General features: G+C 41.3%; 1 protein-coding gene across 5 annotated transcripts in view; it reads left to right on the top strand.

Moving 5' to 3' along the window:
• The window catches only part of NNT (nicotinamide nucleotide transhydrogenase), a 93,397-nt gene that overhangs the window by 15,269 nt on the left and 56,317 nt on the right, over nucleotides 1–21,811 (top strand). For all 5 annotated transcript variants that reach the window (XM_006056202.4, XM_006056201.4, XM_025270541.3 and 2 more), the window contains 3 exons: nucleotides 3,391–3,478; nucleotides 7,946–8,034; nucleotides 11,175–11,362. In XM_006056202.4, coding sequence (XP_006056264.1) covers nucleotides 3,391–3,478; nucleotides 7,946–8,034; nucleotides 11,175–11,362 — 365 coding nt within the window. The remainder of the gene's footprint in view (nucleotides 1–3,390; nucleotides 3,479–7,945; nucleotides 8,035–11,174; nucleotides 11,363–21,811) is intronic.

Genomic DNA, 21,811 nt, shown 5'->3' with positions numbered 1-21,811 from the left:
TTTCCTTTGGAACTTATTTGTACTTTAATGGTGATATACTGTATTTCATGTGTGTATGTGTGTGTGTATCTATGTATATATTAGTTGAAATTACAATTTTATTGTGGTGTAATTGTCATAGAACATTGTTTCCACCTTAAAATTTATACAATGATTTGATATCTGTATATATTGTGAAATTATTACCAGACTAAGTTTAGTTGACATAAATTACTGTTGTCATAGGGTCAAAAATGGTAGAGCATTAGCAGTTTCATATGGTCCCATCTAATATATACATATTGATAGATTTAGCACTTTAATTAGATTTTGCCTAGGGAAATTTATAAATTATTTAATAAATAGGGAAAATGTCTGCACTTGAGGAAGTTTCATCTTAGGTCAAAACCCATGATAACTGAAGGCTAACCATGGCCAAGATGGCAATAAACTTCATTTGCCTGCCGGCCTGAATGCATTCCCCGTCTGTTGCCAGGACTGCTGTGTTGAGAAGAATTCTAGGACCCATTCAGCTCAGAGGAATGTGTCTCTGACTGAGTAACAGTCATGTGTGCCTATGCCTGCCATAGAGCAGGGATAGGCATAACTATGTAAGTGCAGTATATTGCTGACTCTGCCTGGAGAGTGGGAAAAATCTGGAAATCAGATGATGTTTATGAAATCAGCTTATCTAAGAAACGAATTAGATTTTAAGCAGAAAATGATTAATAGTGGCAACTTGCTAATATGAGTGAGGCACCAGCAAATGAAAAAAATTTAAAAATAAAATGATGCAGGAAGAAAGATAACCTGAATAAAGACTTTTACAGCTGACCCAGGAGCCGAAAGTTTTCTTAGGTTTCATATCTTAGATGTAGCATATCAAATGTGCCACAGATTCTTCTCTGGATTCCAGCTGTTCATTTTTGATGTGAAAGAGATGCAGTAAACAAAAATGACAAATAGAACACATTTTGTTTCCTTATGTAAGGAACCAAGGTTCCTTATGTACAGCAACCAACAGATGGTTGGTTTGAAGATTTTTTTGTGATGTGAATTAATGCAGAGGGACAAAGTAAACTTTTGTCACATTTATTTAGTTTCTGAAACAGCTTATGCAGTGTGGAACTTAAAATTTTATATAGGAAAGAAAGAGTCATTCAGTTGTGCCTGAATGGCCTGTAGTCTGCCAGGTTCCTCTGTCCATGGAATTTTCCGGGCAAGAATAATGGAGTGAGTAGATACTCCCTTCTCCAGCAGATCTTCCTGACCCAGGGATTGAACCCCAGTTTCCTGCATTGCAGTCAGATTCTTTACAATCTGAGCCATCAGGGAAACCTTTATGTAGGAAATGAACAATGTGAAGTTTTAAGGATGGTGTTGCTTTGCACATGTACGAAAGGTTATCCCAGTCAGTAGCTCTAGATCAGTGGTTTTCAGCTGCAGAATCTTTTGAGCAAATGAAACATGAGGGAATATAGACAAATCCAATAATTCAAGTGGCCTTAGTTGAATTAATGCTTTCTTGGTGGCTCAGACAGTAAAAGAATCTGCCTGCAATTCAGGAGACCTGGGGTTGATCCCTGGGTCAGGAAGATTCCCCTGGAGAGGGAAATGGCAACCCTCTGCAGTATTCTTGACTGGTGAATCCCATGGACAGAGGAGCCTGGAGGGCTATAGTCTACGGGGTCGCAAAGAGTCGGACATGACTGAACGACTAACACTTCACTTCAGTTGAATTAAGGGACAGAAGGGTATCCAGAAACACTGTGTCTCTGTTTTCCTTCCCATCCGCGATGCTCTAATAGTTGGCTGAAGTGTGAGCTTTTGGAGATCCAGGGACACAGTTTTAAAGAATCACTGTCTTATGTCCTGAGCTGATATATGCAAAAGGCATAGTTAGAGATGAATCGTCTAGTATACTTACCGTACAATATGTGATAAATCATTATCTAACTCACACACATAGGCGTGTTACTGTGACAACATGCTCCTCCTAGTTGACTGTGTTCATCTGAGCCTTTTTGCTCTCCTTCAAAACAGGCCCACTTTTATCACTTTTCCCCACTACCAACGTTTTCTTATACATTTCCTGTGTACTCTATCTCGTTTTTGTTTTTTTTCCCCCAATATAGCAACTGAGTCTTTTAATCAAAATTAATTTCTTCCAGTGGCCTTTGAGTCTTTATCATCTTTGCTCTCTGGAACTTTTTATCACTTGGATTCAGAACTAACAAGTAATATCATTAAAATATTTTTTCTTGCTATAAGTAATAGTAGTAACTATTATATGCTTTTGCATTAACTATTATAAAATTTTTTTACAAAAATATGACCAGATAAAGGTTTTTTTGTCAGCTAGTAGGTGGATCTTATCATCATAATGCTTGCATTATGATTATAATCTTTGCATTATAATGATAAGGTAGAGTGTTTGTTACTGAGTGTGCAAAAGTACCTTTTAAGTATAAAATAATATGAAAATGAAATTAATGTAATAGGTAATTTAATGTAATAAAAATACCCAGTAAAGAAAACTTGGTATAAATTGCTAGTTTTCGATGTATAGAGTGTTTCTTTAGTTAAAAACATACTTGCCAGGCACTTATCGTGATGCTTTATGGTAAGGGCTTTACTGGATTATCTTATTCAGTCCTTACAGCAACTCTAAGAGATCCTTATTGTCCCCAGTTTAGAGATGAGGAAACCAAGGATTAGAGAATTAAAAAAATTTGCCCAAGGTCACAAAACTAGTTAGTGATAGAACTCAGATTCGAATTGAGATCGTGCTGTCTCAAAATATGACAGTTCCAACCATTGGGGATCAGGGGAAGTGTTTTTGGTTATGAGGTTGGGATTTTGTTATGTATAACAGATAGCCAACCTCATTTTTTAATTTTAAAGATTTTTTCCCCATATTATATAAATGCTACACAGTCATCAAAGAAAATTTGGATGATAAAGTAACTGTAGTCCTAGCTGCCAAAGCAAACTGTTGTTAGCATTTTCTTGTCTTCCCTTTGCTTCTCTCATTTTATCCGAGCTAATTTTCTGTAATGGTCATCATGAAGTCAGAGAGCATCATGGGTAAGAATGTGTCTCTGCAGGCAGGATGCTAGGGTCAGACGTCTGGCTCTGCCATTTAATAGCTGAGGGACCTTGGTCAAGTCTCTTTGTCTCTCCATGCCTCAATTTCCTCACCTATAAAATGAAGATTATAGTTATATTTATCCATAGGGTTGTTGTGAAGATCAAAGGAGTAAGTATATATGCAGTACCTAGAGCTGTTTTTGACAGATAGTACTTACTCTATAAATTTTAGTTGTTATTCTCTAATAATTTTGATAATATAAGCTTAAATTCTTTAATTTTATAGACTTATTTATCCACTTATTTGTCTATTTTCCTAAGTTACAAGGCTGTTGTACTAGCAGCAAATCATTTTGGACGGTTTTTTACTGGTCAGATCACAGCTGCTGGAAAAGTTCCTCCAGCTAAGGTAGGTTAAACTTTTAATGTTTCTTCATAGTGTGAATTAATTAAAGGCAAGGATATATACAGTTATTTAAAAATTTTTGTTCTCTGTTAATGTCACAGTGATGACTTTTGTGTCACGTGTAATATGTGGTGGTGCCTCAAAGTTGCTTAAGATTACTTGGGAAAAAAAGAATTTTTGACATTTCTGGAAGTTCTAAGGTTTTTTTTTTTTTTCCTTTCTGTTTTTTACTTTCTAACTTGAATTCTTAAAGGGATTTGGGTGACTTATTACTAGTTTTTTAAAACTTCGTGATACCATTTAGCAAGCTCTCAACTTCCCAGTGATTGTGACATTTTGGCTTGGGAAGGACTTGGTTTTCTCACTTTTTGCCAAATTTTGGGTCAAGAGGACAGTAAATAGTAGGTGGTGTAGTCAGAGTATTTGGCAGGGGGAAAGGCTGCAGTTTCTTTAATCTATATTTAGAGCAGAGAGGAGCAGGAGATAAGAGGTCAGGGTGGCTAAGTGAAAGAATAGATTATGCTGTGACCTTCAAGGCCACATGTCGTAAATGGCAGTATAAGCACTTTGGTAAAGTATAGGAAACAGGACCTTAAATATTGTCATCTATCTGCAGAGTTCACTTTGGGGGGTATAGGTCTACTTGGTGCTTCCTGCTTTTACGTACTTTGTAATATCAATCCAGAGCTCTCACACAAAAGAAATCTGGAAAAAATGAAAAAAGACAATAGCAGCTTTGAGAACTCTAGTATATATGCTAGTGTGTATATAGTGTCTCTATATATCTATCTCGTATATTATATAAATTATATACTGGATTATATACTATATAATATATATATATATACACTGAATGGTTATATGCTAGATTCTAGTATATATACTAGTAGATATATTTATCTAGTATATAGCATAGTATACCTAGTATATAGCTTCCCAGGTGGCGCAAGTGGTAAAGAACCCACCTGCCAATGTAGGTGGACTTAAGAGATGCCAGTTCAGTCCCTGGGCTGGGAAGATCCTCTGGAGGAGGGCATGGCAACCCACTCTAGTATTCTTGCCTGAAGAATCCTATGGACAGAGGAGCCTGGCAGGCTGCAGTCCATAGGGTCACACAGAGTCAGACATGACTGAAGTGACTTAGCACACACACATGTTTAGTATATAGTATATATATCTAGTAGATATATGTATATATCTACTAGGATATATACTAGAAATCTAGTATATAACTATGTAGTATATAGTATATAATCTAGTATATAGTATATTACTTTAAAAACAGACCAGGTGGAACTTCCCTGGCTGTCCAGTGGTTAAAGTGTCACGCTTCCACTGCAGAGTTTGATCATTGGTCAGGGAACTAAGATCCCTCATGCCTTGTGGTGCGGCCAAAAAAATCAACCCCCCTCACCAAAAAAATCCCCCAAAACAGTCCAGGTGAAGCAGGTGAAGATGATGGCAAGTGGTCCAAGTGGAGGCCAGAATACTTAACAAGAAGGTACAAAGAGACAACGCAGAGGTCTGATATGTAAAGTGATTACATCCGGACTTCTTTCTTAGGATGATAAGTAAAGGTCTAGCCCTCATGGTGGTCAGAAGTTGGCTGCTGTTCTTAAACTGGCTGAATGCTTTGATGCACAATCCACTACTCAGTTTTGGTTAGAACCTTTCTGGAATTACATGAAAGTTGAGAGGAAAGCTATGATTATAAAAGATTAAAAAGTGAAACAGAAGACAAGGAGTAAAGGAAGGAGAAATCAGTCAGCTTTTAAAAGGTGGAAAAGTGACTGTCTTTACTGAGAATTTAAACTGCAGCATAAGAGATTTTAGTTACATGTCACAAACACTTGCCTGATATCAAAGAATTAGATAATAGATGGCCTTTTCAGGGTAGAATGAATATTTTGAGTTTCCTTTAAACATGGAGTGTTCTTACTTGTCCAGAATGAGCTAAAATCAATCTGTTGATGGCTGTGATATGCCAGGCACTGTTGCAGGAGCTGGGAACATGGCGTGAACAAGACAAACAAAGTCCCTCCCATATGTAACTTACATTCTAGTAGGGCCCACAGAGAGCAAATAAACAAACCATCAAACAAATATAGGAGATTTTTTAATATATGGAGGAAATGAACAGGATGGTATGGTGGGTGGGTAATGGGAGCAGGCTTCTGTAGTTAGGGTGATGGGGAAAGCGCCTGTAGCATTTAAGTTGGGACCTCAAGGATGGGAAGAAAGAAAGGGGGTTCAGGATTCTGGGCCAAGGGAGAAGCACCTTTAAAGACACTGTGATGGGATGGAATTCAGTGTGCTCGAGGAGAATGAAGGAGGCCTCTGGTCTTGGGGTGTGGTGAGTGAGGTGAAGTGTGATCTGAGATGATGTTGGAAAGGTAGGTCAAGGCTGGATGACGTGGGTCCTGTCTTCTTGGTCTTGTTTCAGAATTCAGATTGTCTTGCAGATGAGGGAAAGTCTGATTTAGGACTGTTTTGGAAAAACTCCACTCTTGCTTGTGTTTCTGATACTTCCTGTTACCAAATTTGTGGGGATTTTCCCCACCCCAGGCACTCCTCCAGCACCAACTGGGCACCCTACGGTTTCACTGAATTCTCCCACTGTCTACTTGGAGGTAGTGTCACATCTCACAGGTTAAGGGCTCAGGCCCATAGGACTGCCCTCACCTCTCAGATGCCAGTCACAAGTCTAGATTGCTACCTATGCTTCTGACAGGTGGGCTGTAAACCAGAGGTTCCCAACCCCCCTCCTTGGGTTTGATTAATTTGCTAGAGCTGCTCACAGAACTCAGGAAAACAGTTTACTTCCCGTTGACCAGTTTATTATGAAAGGATATGATAAAGGATGAGATGAAAATCCTGTTGGGAGAGGTGAGCAGGGCAGGTGGGAAAGGGTGTGGGGCTTCAGTGCCCTCTTTGGGCCCTACTCCTGGAAGCTCCCAGAACCCTGTATTTTGGGGATTTTTATGGAGGCTTCATAAGTAGGTATTTACTCCATTTCCAGCCTCTGTTCCCTCTCTGGAGAACGGATTCTGTCTTTTAAATTATGGGATCTTTTGTTATTTCTTGATTCAGGATAACTTGGCCCAGTCCACTTTTCTTTCTTTCTCTCTCTCTCTCTCTTCCTTCCTCCTTCCTTCTTTGTTTCTCTTTTCCTTCCTTTCCAGGGATTGGGCTTCGGTATGTGGAGTGGGATGGTGCCTTGGGGCCCAGTAGCATCTTATTCCCTCTGGTCCCTCTTTGTCTCCCTTCCTGTAAATCCCCTCTGCTCCTTAAACAAAGCATTCCCATTAAGATTGATAAATGAGATCTCTAAAACACTGCCCAGAGGTCACTGGAGCACAGTTCCACTAGCCTAGTCTTCTTGAAGAGGCGCAAGAAGTGGGCATGATGGGTGGGTGGGAATTTATAAACTTCACAGTATCTGTGGGTGTCTCTCTCTTTTTTTAGCAGGAACAAGGAGTTGCCTTCAATTGACTGAGAAGTATAATAGGGACTTTTCTCTGGAAGGCCCATTCTAGGCTAGAGACAACATTGTTCTTAGCTTGTTTAGAATGAGGAGACTCTTGTTTCTGAGGAATTCTTTGATTTCCTTGGCTCCAGTCCTGCCTTGGTTAGAGGGATTAGTTACATTGGTTTGGATTTCAGGTACAGTTCATTCACAATGGATCAAAGTTAGGCACTTGGTTCCCTCTCTTTCTTGTAGAAGCAATTGAGCTCAAAATAGGATTAGATGCTTCACAAATTGTACCCATCTCTGAAACTTATTTTGATGTTTTATGAGCATAAAGAAATATTACCCTGGGGATTCTATTAGAAGTAGCTTTGATATGGTGGGGAAGAACCGTCGGTCTTTAACATTCCCAACACTGCTGATGCTGTATATAGCTTTTACAGTGAGATGCTGGGTGTCACACTGTTTTAGTGAAGTTGTTTTAAACTTTACTTTTTTTTTTTTTTTAAGATTTATTTAATTGTGACTGTTTTGAGTCTTCGTTACTCTGCATGGGCTTTCTTTAGTTGTGAGCTGGAGCTGGTTCTCTTTGCGGTGTGCAGGCTTCTCATTGCAATGGCTTCTCTTGTTGCGGAGTGCGGGCTCTGGGGCTCCTGGGCTTCAGTAGTTGTGGCTCAAGGGCTTGGTTGTTCCTTGGCACGTGGAATTTTCCTGGACTAGGGATCAAACCCGTGTCTCCTGCATTGGCAGGTGGATTCTTAACCACTAGACCACCAGGGAAGCCCTATTTTAAACTTTTGAAAAACAGTGGTGGTCCAGTTAAAGGGTAGTCTATCCACTCAGTACATTTTCTGAGGACTGAATATCATCACCAGCACCACTGGGTGTAATGATGGATGCTAGTGTGATACCTAGCCCTGAGAGGTACTGGCTGATGATTTTACATAATCAGTTGATCATGAACTTTATTTTAAACATGCGGGTTCTGTTTTCTCTCCTAGATTCTGATAGTTGGTGGTGGCGTTGCTGGGCTGGCTTCTGCAGGTGCAGCCAAGTCCATGGGTGCCATTGTTAGGGGATTTGATACAAGGTGAGTGCTATACTCGTGATTGCTTTAAGGTAAAAACATTTTGCTTCAGGTGAATATTATGTTTTCCTTAGAATTTATAAACTGAAGTAGTGCATTGAAACTGTTGTATGACTTCTTTCCATTTAAAAATATTTCCACTTTTTCACAGTTTACTCAAAGTGAAAATGTATTACTTAGTGGGGGAAAAATTTAAGGACCCAGACACAGTACAGCAGAGATTATTTAAAAAAAGAAAAAGAAAACAACTCACACTCAGACTTGTATTTTCACATAGATTAGCAATGGGACCAGATTGGCAGGGTTTGCTAATCTCTCTCCTGACTTTCTTGTGTTTCTCTACTGTGTTTTATTTCTGCTTGAAATGTGTTTAGGCACTAGGTAGGGCTTGAAACGGAGAAGGCAGTGGCACCCCACTCCAGTACTCTTGCCTGGAGAATCCCATGGACGGAGGAGCCTGGTAGGCTACTGTCCATGGGATCGCTAGGAGTCGGACATGACTGAGCGACTTCACTTTAACTTTTCACTTTCATGCATTGGAGAAGGAAATGGCAACCCACTCCAGTATTCTTGCCTGGAGAATCCCAGGGACAGAGGAGTCTGTTGGACTGCTGTCTATGGGGTCACACAGAGTTGGACATGACTGATGAGACTTAGCAGCAGCAGCAGCAGGGCTTGAAAAAAGATGTTGTGAGTTTGAAGAAGGGGAGTAGTATGGGCAACATCTTGGAGAGCAATAGGGGGAGTGAAGGATGGGGGGTTGAGAGGCATGCTCTTCGTTGAAGGTGAAGTGTATTGGGCAGCAGTAGAGCCTCCAGATGAAAGTACTTGATTATGTCCATTGCATATTTGTTTAAAGCAGACACATCATCATTTTCCTAGGATTTCTTTAAAAGAGAAGTTTGATTAAAATTGTTCTTCATTTCAGGCTGCTATTTAGCACAGGGAGCTTGGCTTGGAGCTCTGTGATGACCTAGAGGGGTGGGATGTGGGGGGAGTGGGGAGGGAGGTCCAACAGGGAGGGAATACATGTATACACAAAGCTGATTCACTTCACTGTACAGCAGAAACTGACACACACATTGTAAAGCAATTATACTCCAATAAAAAAAAATATGAAAAAAAATGTTCATTTCAGAACACACTTTTTTGTTGTTGTTTAATCACTAAGTCATGTTAGACTCTATTGCAGTCCTGTGGACTGTAGCCTGCCAGGCTCCTTCTGTCCATGGAATTTTCCAGGTAAGAATACTGGAGTGGCTTACCCTTGCTTCCTCTAGGGGATCTTCTTGAACCAGGGATTGAACCCTCGTTTCCTGCTTGGCAGGTGGATTCTTTACCACTGAGCCTCCTGGGAAGCCCTGTCACTTTCTTAAAGTGTAAGACAATGGATTATTGGGACTTCCCTGTGGTCCAGTGGTTAAGACTCCACACTTCCACTGCAGGGGGCTTGGGTTTGATCCGTATTGTGGAATTAAGACCCTGCATGCTGCTCGGCCAAAAATAATTCAAAAGATAATGTATTATATCTCTGAAGTGAAAATCCGGGGGAAGGACTCCCTTTTCACACTAGAGGCAGCAGCTCATCACTCATCAGGGCCATCCAGGACCAGGGTCTTTCTGTCTCTCTCTGCCGTCCTCAGCTCTGGCTGAGGTATGAGCGTCCTTGTTCAAGCTGGCAGAAATGGAGAGAAGCTCATGTTCATCCATGCCTTACCTTTCCTGCCCTGCCTTCTACATCCTACCTTTGTGTCCTCTCCCTGACCGTGGCGGTTATCATGGGGCTGAAGGGCTTAGACCACTACTGTTTCCCAAATTTCCCTGATGATAAGAATGACCTGCAGCTCTTGCTAAAAATAGAGATTCTGGTCCCTCTGCTGGAGATTGTAATTTCAGTGGGTCTGGAGAGGAGCTTGGCAATTTGAATTTTTTATTTTATTTTATTTTTTAACTTTACAATATTGTATTGGTTTTGCCATATATCAAAATGAATCCGCCACAGGTATACATGTGTTCCCCATCCTGAACCCTCCTCCCTCCTCCCTCCCCTGAATTTTTAACAAGTACTTGGAGTGATTGTTGTCATTAGGGAGATTGGGATTCACTGTAGTGGACTGGATGTGGTGAGTTAAACACAGTAGAGCTGAGAGCTTTATTGGCTTTGGTTTTCCAGCTAGTACATAGAACTTGGCTGGTGTTTATTTATTTTTAACCTGAATGCATTTTTACATAAGTTAATTGTGTTGGTTCTTCACATTTATGCCATTTTTACATAAGTTAATTGTGTTGGTTCTTCTTACTATTTATGCCATTTATAGATTGCTTTTCTCAAACACAATTTAGTGAGGACTAGGGGCAAAAATCGCTTTGTAACAATATTTCTAAGTAAAAGAGTCTTTTATGTGGTTAAGTCCCCATAGTTGGAATGTTTACAAAGGATTTGACTGATGTCAAATCTGAATGTTGGTCAGATCTCACTTCATCATTGACAGTGGGACCTCTGTCAAGAAACAAAACTGATGACTGGAGTTGGCAGTAGTGAAATTTCTTTTGTGACTTAACTGAGTGATTTAGTTAATTAAGTTAGTAGAATTTCCTATAGTTTTTTTTTTTTCCCCCAGGAAAAAATATCATAGAAGTGTTACCTGTCTTTAGAAAAAAATGGAAACAGTCTGGTCAGAGATCTCAAAAAAAGGGGTGTGCACTTTTGAATTTATAGTTTTCTTAGCAATGTGTATACAAATGATCTTTTTTTCTTAACATTTTATTTTGTATTGGAGTATAATCTGTTAACAATGTGTTAGTATCAGGTGGACAGCAAAGGGACTCAGCCATAGGTATACATGTATCCATTCTCCTGAAACTCCCCTCCCATCCAGGCTGCCACATAACATTGAGCAGAGTTCCCTGTGTTATACAGTAGGACCTTGTTGGTTATCCATCGTAAATATAGCAGTGTGTACATGTCCATCCCAAACTCCCCAACTACCCCTTTCCCCCGTCCTTCCCCCCGGCAACCATAAATTTGTTCTCCTGAGTCTGTGAGTCTCTTTCTGTTTTGTAAATAAGTTCTGTAAATGATGATCTTAATTTCTGTATTAAGGACCTGAAATAACTGCTGCTTCCCCTTCAATAATCACCAGGGCCGCAGCTTTGGAGCAGTTTAAGTCTTTGGGTGCTGAGCCCTTGGAGGTGGATTTGAAGGAATCTGGTGAGGGACAAGGAGGATACGCAAAGGAGATGTCCAAAGAGTTCATTGAGGCCGAAATGAAGCTCTTTGCTCAACAGTGTAAGGAGGTGGACATCCTTATCAGCACAGCTCTTATTCCAGGTGTGTCATTACATCAGGGGTTATTGCTAAAGCACCTTTATGAACGATATTTTAACATGAGAGTGAGTTTAACGTCAGGATTCAAGTAAAGATAGATTTACTTCTAGAAAATAAGAAAGCACATGAAAGGCAGAAAAGACAAAATCACTGTGGCCTTTGGAGAAAAATGGTCATTCATGATGTGATATATTTTCTTCAGTTTCTTTTCCTGTATATTTTTATCTGTGTTTACAGATTATATACAATATTAGATTTATAAGCAGTTTCCTCTGTTTATACCCTTTAAAAATTGGTTTTTAATTTACTTCTGTTCTCTTTGTTAAGATACTACATTCTTATTATAGGAAATCCAAACAGTACTAAAAAATGTGAAGGAAAAAAGCGTACATTGAAAGTTCCACCAGAGATGACCATTATTAATATCTTGATGATTGTTTTTCTGTACATGAGAGATAAAGAGAGGGGGCTTTGTGTGTATGTATTTATGGAATTTCCAGTATATATTTTTTTTACTAAAGGATATGATACTTTGTCATGTTCTAATTACTTCCTTTGAAGTGTTTGGTCTTTGCACCCAAATCATGAGCTCTTTGATAGAAGGAATCACTTAAGTCCTTTACAGTATCTTCTAAAGAATGTTTTTCACTCAATAGATGATTGATATCCAAGCATCCAGCATTTATCAATAGTAAATAGTACACAGTAGCTTAATCTAGCAAGATTTGGGCGTGAAGAGACTCCCTCTTTTTTATTGCTACTTCCTCTCCTGTCCTTTCCTTCTGTTATTGAATAATGAATACCAAGCTGACTCTTATTTTTTTCCCTTTCCAAAAGAAAGTGAGCCAGATAACGAGAGCTTACAGGTTCAGGTTACTTGCGTTTGAACCTATAAAGGAGCTTTGCTTTCTCTAGGGGACTGTGGAGGATCAGGGAAGCTGCTTTGTCATGAGGTTATGGGAAGTGGGAAGTTCTCTTCTGGCACTCCTCCCCCTGCCCCTGCCAAATCTGGCTAATATACACCTAACAGCAGGAGATTGATTGGCATCATATCTATGAGCTTGTGGGGGAAATTGTGCCTCTCAAGCTCTCCGTTGTGTCCTCTTTGCCCACATGGTACCTGACAGGTGAGCTGCTCTCTCCAGGTACCTCCATCCCCCGGGAGCTGGCCAGATGAAGCAGATAGTGGGAAGGTGATCTGGGCTCAGCCCCTAGAGGAATCTGTGTGTGGAAATGAGCCTGGGGTTGGTTACTGGAGACAGGTGCAGACCAGACAGGACAGGAGCTCCCGCTGCTATTTGTGAAATCTGCTGGCCGCAGAGGACTCATGGACAAGCCATGGCAGGAGAGCACTTCAGGGTTCATCCTTTCCTTGTGTGGCGGTGGCTGCTGGCTCACCTCTTACACAGTTGGTTTTGAAGGAGGTGAGGTAGCCTTTGCTGTAGCCACCACGTGACCGTTGAAAGGTTAGCAGGCTGCAGGCCAGAGGAGTTAGGAGCTGAGTAGATATAACAAGTGGCCAGTAGAGGGTGCTAAAGCATTTACTCATGCAGTAAAATGGGGAGGCTTTGAAGCTGGTAGTTTTAGTGAAGCCATATTCTTTATAAAGAACCGAAGATAATTTGGGCATAGTGTATAGAATTATCATTATTATTTTTAAAAATTTTTGTTGGAGTATGGTTGCTTTACAATGTTATGTTAGTTTCTACTGCACAGCATAGAATTATTATTGATTGTAAAGCTTTAAGTAAGTGATAGAACTCAAGACTTCTTGTAAAAAACATTTGGACTTTCTGGGCCTACCCCCACAAAGGGTTTTTTTTTTAACCTAAAAAAGGGGCATATGATGAGGTGACTTTAACCTCTCATTTAAAAAAAAATAAATAGCAATAGTTAATAGTAAGTGTACTTTAGCAACAGGTCAAATTATATATAGTGGAATATAATATACACTATACTATGCTAAAAGAAGTTGTTGAGGAAGTTTTATGAGTCTGTTTTGCTGAGCCTTCCCTGTTTTCAGTCTTTTCTGAAGCAACCTGCTCAGAGCACTTTAAACCTGTACAATGTCCTTGACCAGTGCCATTGACATGAGCTTGCACTCATAAGGCTGATCTTAAAGGACTTTTCTGTTACTTTTTTTAGTAAGCCCTCCAAAAGAGAAAAGCTAATTCAAATATTATAAGGAAGATGGTCTTTTAAAGATCTTTCACATCCCTAGGGGACTGAAACTTGAAAGTATGAGCATTAAAAAAAAAAAAAGATTGAATTATATAAAGGTCCACGTGCCCTTTGAAAAATAGTGTCCTTGGCATTATACCCTTATTGACGTTTGTCCCAAGCCTTTGCATGGGGCACCTGACGGTGTGTGTCTTGCTCCTGAAAGACTGCTGGAGCATAAGTTGTTGTGAAGTTTTCCTTGAGTGGATCCAAAGGGGATTAAGTCAAATGTCAGAAGTTCCCCAAGTAGCAATTCCTTAGACAGAGATCCTCGCGGCTGTGCTGAAGACCTGGCCAGGATAAGAACATTAAGAGAGGAGCATGGGTAGTTAGCTTGCTTCAGGCAGCAATCATGCCAAGTGGGTAAATTTTCATTTCTCTTAGGCACACATGAGTCAGTGGGCTTGGACACACAATTACATTGTACTTAGGAGGATCGTAGGTAGAATGAGATGTTTCTATAGCTAGCTGCTTATTATGCTGCCTGCTATCTTTTATTTTTTTAGATTATTTTTAATTGAAGGATAATTGCTTTACAATATAGGTTTCATTTCTGGCACACATCAACATGAATTAGCCACAGATACACATACGTCCCCTCCCTCTTGAATCTCCCTCCCACCCCCAACTCTTTCCCACCCCTCTAGGTTGTTAGAGAGCCTTGGTTTGAGTTCCCTGATTCATACTGCAAATTTTCATTGGCTATCTGTTTTACATATGGTAGTGTATATGCTTCCACGCTACTTTCTCCATTCGTCTCACCCTCTCCTTCCTCCCCTCCACCCATGTCCATAGTCTGTTCTCTGTGTCTGCATCTCCACTACTGCCCTATGAATAGATTATCAGTACCATCTTTCTAGATTCCATGCTGTGTTGTGCTTAGTTGCTCAGTCGTGTCTGACTCTTTGTGATCCCAGGGACTGACTCTATCCTGCCAGGCTCCTCTGTCCATGAGGATTCTCCAGGCAAGAATACTGGAGTGGGTTGTGATGCCCTCCTCTAGGGGATCTTCCCAACCCAGGGATGGAACCCAGGTCTCCTGCATTGCAGGTGGATTCTTTGCCATCTGAGCCACCAGGGAAGCCCAAGAACACTGGAGTGGGTAGCCTATCCCTTCTCCAGGAGAACTTCCTGACTCAGGAATCAACCTCGGTCTCCTGCATTGCAGGCAGATTCTTTACCAGCTGAGCTTCCAGGGAAGCCCCTAGGTTCCATGCTGCTACTGCTAAGTCGCTTCAGTCGTGTCCGACTCTGTGTGACCCCATAGACGGCAGCCCACCAGGCTCCCCCATCCCTGGGATTCTCCAGGCAAGAAAGCTGGAGTGGGTTGCCATTGCCTTCTCCAATGCATGAAAGTGAAAAGTGAAAGTGAAGTCGCTCAGTCGTGTTCTACTCCTAGCGACCCCATGGACTGCGGCCCACCAGGCCCCTCCGTCCATGGGATTTTCCAGGCAAGAGTCCTGGAGTGGGGTGCCATTGCCTTCTCCGATACGCGTGTTAATATACGCTATTTATTTTTCTGTTTCTGACTTCACTTTGAAGTTCATCCACCTCATTAGAACTGACTCAAATGCATTCCTTTTTATGGCTAAGTAGTATTCCATTGTATTTATGTACCACAGCTGCTTTATTCATCTGTCAGTGGGCATCTGGTTTATGCTGACTGGTATCTTATACTATCCTCTAGATCCTCTCAGTTGAGTTGGGCAATGGATGAGGGCTAGCATTTAACTTAATGGCAGGTAACTTCAAGAGAGGCCTAGTGGAGAGTGTCAGTTTGTGGTTCTGAACCCACCAGGGAGTGCTCCCAACCTTCTTGTGACCTTTAGGGTCATCTAAAAAGTACCTAGAGAGACTCTTCATAAACTTGGAATATTTAATCAGGAAGAGACTGAATCAGATTGAAAATCTGATTGGTAAGTTAGGACTTATAGGGGCCAGGTGAGGAGGAATCGCAGTGGTTTAGCACTGACTGTTTAAGCAGATTTTGCCTAAATTCCTGAGACACTTAGGAGTGCCATGGGGCACACAGTAAATCCACCCTGATGGAAATAGCCTTCTCCATCTAGGACCTTTCCTGATGGCCACCCGCTTACAAAGCATGAGCGTCGTAGGGTCACTTGACATTCCCGTTCTCCCCTTGTCCACCTCAGGTCCTGCCCTCATTTTGTAACGGCACTGGAAAGCCTGGAATTTTGTTTAATACGGACAGCAACTTGGACTGCTCGTGTTCCCAGCATTGTTAGATAAAGGCATCTAAAGTCATCAGGATTGGAGCACATCCCCTCCCTCCCCACCCCCACCCTTACCTGTGCTGAATTTTGCACCCCTTGGTAAAGTGTTTGTTGCCCTTCAGTTTCTAGTCCCGGTTTAGCTTTGGGGCCCCATGTTAAACTAATTTCACGTTCCCTGGGCCTGATTTCAGTCCTGCTGGCTGCTGTGATCTGTACCAAGGCCAAGGATGTTCAGGCTTTAAACATATTGTTCCTTCTCTTGAGAATGCTGTCCCTGCCCTTCTCTGCCTTTTGAAGTCCTACTGAGCTCAGTAGTTACTCCCAGGGACGGAGGAGCCTGGTGGTCTGCTGTCTATGAGGTCGCACAGAGTCGGACACAACTGATGCGACTTAGCAGTAGCAGCAGCAGCAGTTATTCCATAGTTTCTGCTGTCCCCTACTTTGGAGTAAACACTCTTTTTTTCCCCCTGCATTTGTAGCATTTGCCTGTGGCTCGAATGCCAGCAGTGCTCAGCCCACTGCCCTGTGTTGTCCCATCTCCCTGTGCCTCCAGAGTGCCTGGCTTATTTCTGCCATGGATGGTGCTTATCACGGAGCCTTGTATACAACAGTAGCTCAGCAGATATTCCTGAGCTAATGTGGGTTCCTTCTTTATTCTCAGTTGATACAATCCCTTTCATTTTACCAATGCTATCCAAGGAAAGATACAATACTCTTGGGTAGGAATACTGCAGAGGCTAGTCTTAAACTAAGAAAGGAAGCTAGTTTTCTTAAATTTTCAAAACTAGGACTCTTGCTATATTTGCAATTTGAGGCGATTAGCTAGGCCTCTCAGAAGAAAGACTTAGGAAGTAGTGGGATGGTCTGTTCAGGAGTTAGAAGTATCCTGTCAGCCAGGAGGGAGGCTATTCCTTGGTTGATCATAAATTATAATGGGTTGGCCATATATGCTTGGACCTTTTTAAGGCACAATGAAGATTAGGGTAACAGTACTTTTTATTTTTGGGCTTCCCCAGGGGCTCAGTGGTAAAGAATCCGCCTGCAAAGGACCTTTGTGGTAGTTTTGCATGACTCTGGGGAATTGGGAGGGGATGTTCTCCCTTGATATGCAAGGGCCTTGGACATACGAGACCAAACCTGAGGGCTCTCACAGTCTCCTGAAAAATCAACACTGGTTTTCCATCAGATCTCCATCTGTCTCTTGGATTCCATCTTTCATATAGAGTAGAAATATAGTACAAAAGAGTAACTTTCCACAGTAATTTTCAAACCTGTTCTTTTAGGCAGGAGAATAATTGATTCAGCAATATACGTATCTTCATTTATGAAATTCCACAAAGATATTATTGTTTCGATAACTACTCAAGGTTATTCTCTAAAATAAAGCTTTATTTTTCAGATTTATTCTTTTCTTTCTGTAAGCATTGTGGTCCAATATGACAGAACTGTACAGATCAGTGATTTCCAACTTTTTTTGAAGAATGGTTTAACTTTGTTTTATTGACTAATCTGACTCATATACCAGCCTCCCCTCCAATAAATGCATTGTGTGATTGTATGGAATTTTGTAATATTACTTGTATGAAGTTTCATTTGTTTTGAGAATTTTGAAAGACAGAGAGAAATACTTAAATGTTGCAACATCAAGGGGTTGGTTACCACAGGCTGTCTACACACCTCTTTGTAACTTTCAGCAGAGCAGGACAACTTGTCATCAAGAAGATGATGCCAAAGTTGTGAGGTTTTGCATCATGTCTCAGTCTTGACTGTTTAGAGTATGTTTGAGCGCATTTAGTGAGAGACTGGGCCAAATTTAACAGATATCCGTTAGGAAGATTTCTGGCATGGAATCTTCTGGTTTGGTCTGTTGTTTCTCCCAAAGTGTGTTGCAAGATTGGGGAGCATTGTGTTCCCCTCCCTGGCAGTCCTTGAGATGAAAAGAATTGGGAGACTGATGCTGCTCTGGTGAGGACGACCCAATAGTTACAGCTACAACCAGCACCTTCCACCATGTACATTTCTGTTCTCCCTTCTTTCCTGTGTCTCAGTAAGAGTTAGGGAGGTCTAGCTGCCTAACAAATTCACCCCAGAGCTCAGACATTATAGACATTTATTTCCTGCTCAGTTAACAGGAATAAGGTGGTTGACACATTGGAGGGCAGCTCTCCTTGCAGTCTTCTGGGATTCAAGTATGACAGTATCACTATAATGGTGATGAGGCTCTGAAGGTCACTCAGGATACTGTCTCCGTTCCACTGACTAGTAGCAGAAGGCCATGGGGGAGTGTGCATGGGATGCCAGGAAGTGGCACATACCACCTCTGCTTACATTTCTCTTGCTAAAGACCTAGTCACGTGGTCAGACCTAACTGTGACGGAAGCTGGGAATTGTAGTCTAACAGTGCCCGCAGGAATAAGAGAACATTGTGGTAGTTTGCTAAGGCTGCCATAACAAAATCTCACAGACTTGGGGGGTGGGGGGTGGTGGTGGTGTTGCTTAAATGATAGAAATTTATTTTCTTACTGTCTGGAGCCTAGAAGTCCAAGATCAAGGTGTCGGCAGGTTTGGTTTCTTCTGAGGCTTCTTTCCTGGGCTTGCAGAGAGCCTCTTCTGCTGTGTCTTGGTGTCTTTTTTTGTGTGCGTGTGTCCTCATATTCTCTTGTTTTAAGGATACCAGTCATACTGGACTGGAGCCCACCCTGATGGCCTCATTTAATGTAATCATCTCTTTAAAGGTTCTACCTCCAAATATAGTCGTATTCCGAGTTACTATGGGTTAGGGCTTCAACATATGAATTTTTCTGGGGACACAATTCAGCCCATAGCAAATGTGGATTTTGGTGAGGAGCTAAAAGCTGCTTTCCTCTTCCCCTATACTGTGTGTGTGCTCAGTCACTTCAGTTGTGTCTGACTCTTTGCGACCCTATGGACCATAGCCCGCCAGACTCCTCTGCCCATGGAATTTTCTAGACAAGAGTACTGAAGTGGGGTGGCATTTCCTTCTCCAGGGGATCTTCCTGACCCAGGGATTGAACCTGCATCTCCTGCATTGCAGGCGGATTCTTTACCACTGAGCCACTGGGGACATCCCTTATAACTGCTTATGTTTAATCCATTCATTGGCGATCATATCATGGATTTAGAACCAGACAGAGTAGATTCAAATTCTAGTTCCACTACGTAACAGCTGATGTGTCTCTCTTAACTTCAGATTCCTCATCTCTGAAAAGGAGGTGAACATTTTCATCTTACAGAGCTGTTTTGAGGACTTGTTAAGGGAAAAAGCCCAGCGTAGGGCCTGGCACGTAGAGTATTAGCATAATCTCCTTTCTTCCGTTGGTGATGCCTGTCTTGCAGATGGTACCCAGACTGAACAGCTTGTTAAATTTTGCAGTAGAAAGTCTGGACATTCTTGAGCATTTCATGGTATGTCAGAGATAGTCTCTGAAATCTTCAAGCTTATGGACATAACTCATGAAGTTACAAAACCATTGCCATTAGATGGCAATCTAGCATGGATTTCACTGTGGAAAACCGTGACTTAACTTGCTTTTCATCTGACTTTTCTGAAGATATCTGTTTCATTAAGGGTTTTTCGTCAATCTCATTCTAAGTTTTCTGACATGGAAAAGAAAATAAGCAATATTATTTCTATTAAAAAATAACTTCCTAATTGTTTTATAAATTAGTGTATAATAAATATTCATTAATCTTTTTAGGGATTTTGGTAGCTGAGGTACACCTAAATGGGCTTCCCAGGTGGTGCTAGTGGTAAAGAATCTGCCTGCCAGTGCAGAAGACATCCATCCCTGGGTGGGCAAGATCCCCTGGAGAAGGGAATGGCAACCCACTCCAGTACTCTTGCCTGGAGAATTCCATGGACAGAGGAGCCGGGCAGGCTACAGTTCATGGGATTGTAAAGAGTCAGACTCAACTGTGCGACTATTGCTTAATGTAATATATATTTACATGTGTATTATATAATATACGTTTTCTTTTTATGTTACCATTTAAGTTTGGTAGGTTGTTTTCCTTTTTTTGAGAATTCCCATAGATTGTGATTCCATGGTAAAGCTTTGACTAATTTTAATTTTTATCTATACAGAATTTTATAGCTATAACAGGTAACTTATTAAGGTAATCCTGGAAAAATTTTTATAAATGTATTCTCTAGTTATTGGGTAAAGGCTTGTTTTTAGGTTTCTTCTTTAAATAAATCTTTAGGGCTTTCTCTAATCTGCTAAAACATGCTGTTACCCTTTTTGCTAAGTATTACATTTAGAAATATCTTGAGGCATCCAATTTGTAAAAGTCAGATTTTTGCCAGCCTGACTTTCTCTCTGGTTCCTTATACAAATAATTAATTAGGCAGAGAAAATTTTTGTCTAGTTCCAAGAATAGCATTCATATGTAACGTACTCTACTTGACTATTTAAGCTTAGGTCAGGATCATTCCGTACTCCCTGTTGGCTCAGATGGTAAAGACTCTGCCTGCAATGTGGGAGACCCTGATGGGTCAGGAAGATCCCCTGGAGGAGGGCATGGCAACCCACTCCAGTGTTCTTGCCTGGAGAATCCCATGGTAGAGGAGCCTGGAGGGTTGCAAAGAGTTGGACACGACTGAGCGACCAGCACTTTCACTCTCAGAATCTCTTTCTGTTCACAAACACAGCTATCTGTAGCCTCTCCAGTGATAACAGAGCTGGAGGGGGTTGGATCTGTGTGTTGCTCTGTCTACCACACTTGGCAGAATCAGAGACTCATTAGATCAGTGGATCAAAATGTTCAGCAGTTTTTTGCCACATCCAATCTGTTACATAACCAATGATCTCTTTTTTCCTTATGTATACATATATTTGTATACAAAGCCTTTTGTCCTGATCTGTAACGTTTTTACATTTTAAGACTAAATATTTGAACCCCATCTGTGATTTTGAAATTCCAAAAGAGCCCTTGGTGTATATAAGTTAGAATGCCTTTGGCTGCCAGAAGCAGATGTTCCAGCACAATCTGCCTTAAACCAGAAAGGAGATTTGTTGGATCTTGTAACTGAAAAAACTGGGCTTCCTTTGTGGCTCAGCTGGTAAAGAATCGGCTTGCAATGTGGGAGATCTCAGTTCGATTCCTGGATTGGGAAGAACCCCTGGAGAAGGGAAAGGCTACACACTCCAGTATTCTGGCCTGGAGAATTCCACTGACTATAGCCCATGGGGTCACAAAGAGTCAGACATGACTGACTTTGACTTGTCACTTGTAATGGAAAAAAGTCCAGTTATAACTGGAGAGGTATGCTCTGGGGAACCCTGCTGGGCTCCTTTGTCCTCTCAGCTCGGCCCTCTCTGGTTGGTTTCATCCTCAGGGATGAAAGGCAGGGGTAGAGGGGTAGAGGCAGAAGTAGCTTCAGGCCTCAGTGTGCACAGCACATTACACCACCAGAGGACAAGGCAAGCCCAGTCTGATGACTCCCTCTTGAAGAGCAAGGAAACTTCTTTTTCAGAAGCCCTTAGCACACTTTCCCTCATTCTTATTTACTTTGATTGGGTAATGTCTTCACTTTTAAAAAAATTTATTTTTACTTATGTATCTGGGTCTTAGTTGGAACATGTTGGATCTAGTTTCCTGACCAGGGATTGAACCTGTGCCCCCTGCATTGGTAGCTCAGAGTCTTAGCCACCAAAGAAGTCCCAACATCACTACTTTTGAACCAATAAGTGTAGGCTGGGCCTCTCAACTTATGCCTGGATTTCTGAACAGGTCATCAATAAGTTATCCTTGGGCCAGCCAGGCCTGCCTTTGGAGTAGTTTCAGGTCATTTCTCCTTAAAGCTCATGGACTATGTCGAGAAAATGAAAGTCAGTAGTGACAAGAGGATGCTAGATAAACACCAGTGCTCAATGTAAAATTGTGTTCTTGAATAATATTCCTTAATGCATAAATACTACAGTTCAGAGCATCTTTACATGCTCTGTTTTGCATGTAGTCAATATAGTAGTGTATT

This window comes from Bubalus bubalis, chromosome 19, assembly GCF_019923935.1.
Source record: "Bubalus bubalis isolate 160015118507 breed Murrah chromosome 19, NDDB_SH_1, whole genome shotgun sequence".
NCBI lineage: Eukaryota > Metazoa > Chordata > Mammalia > Artiodactyla > Bovidae > Bubalus > Bubalus bubalis.
This window is presented reverse-complemented; position numbering and strand designations above follow the sequence as displayed.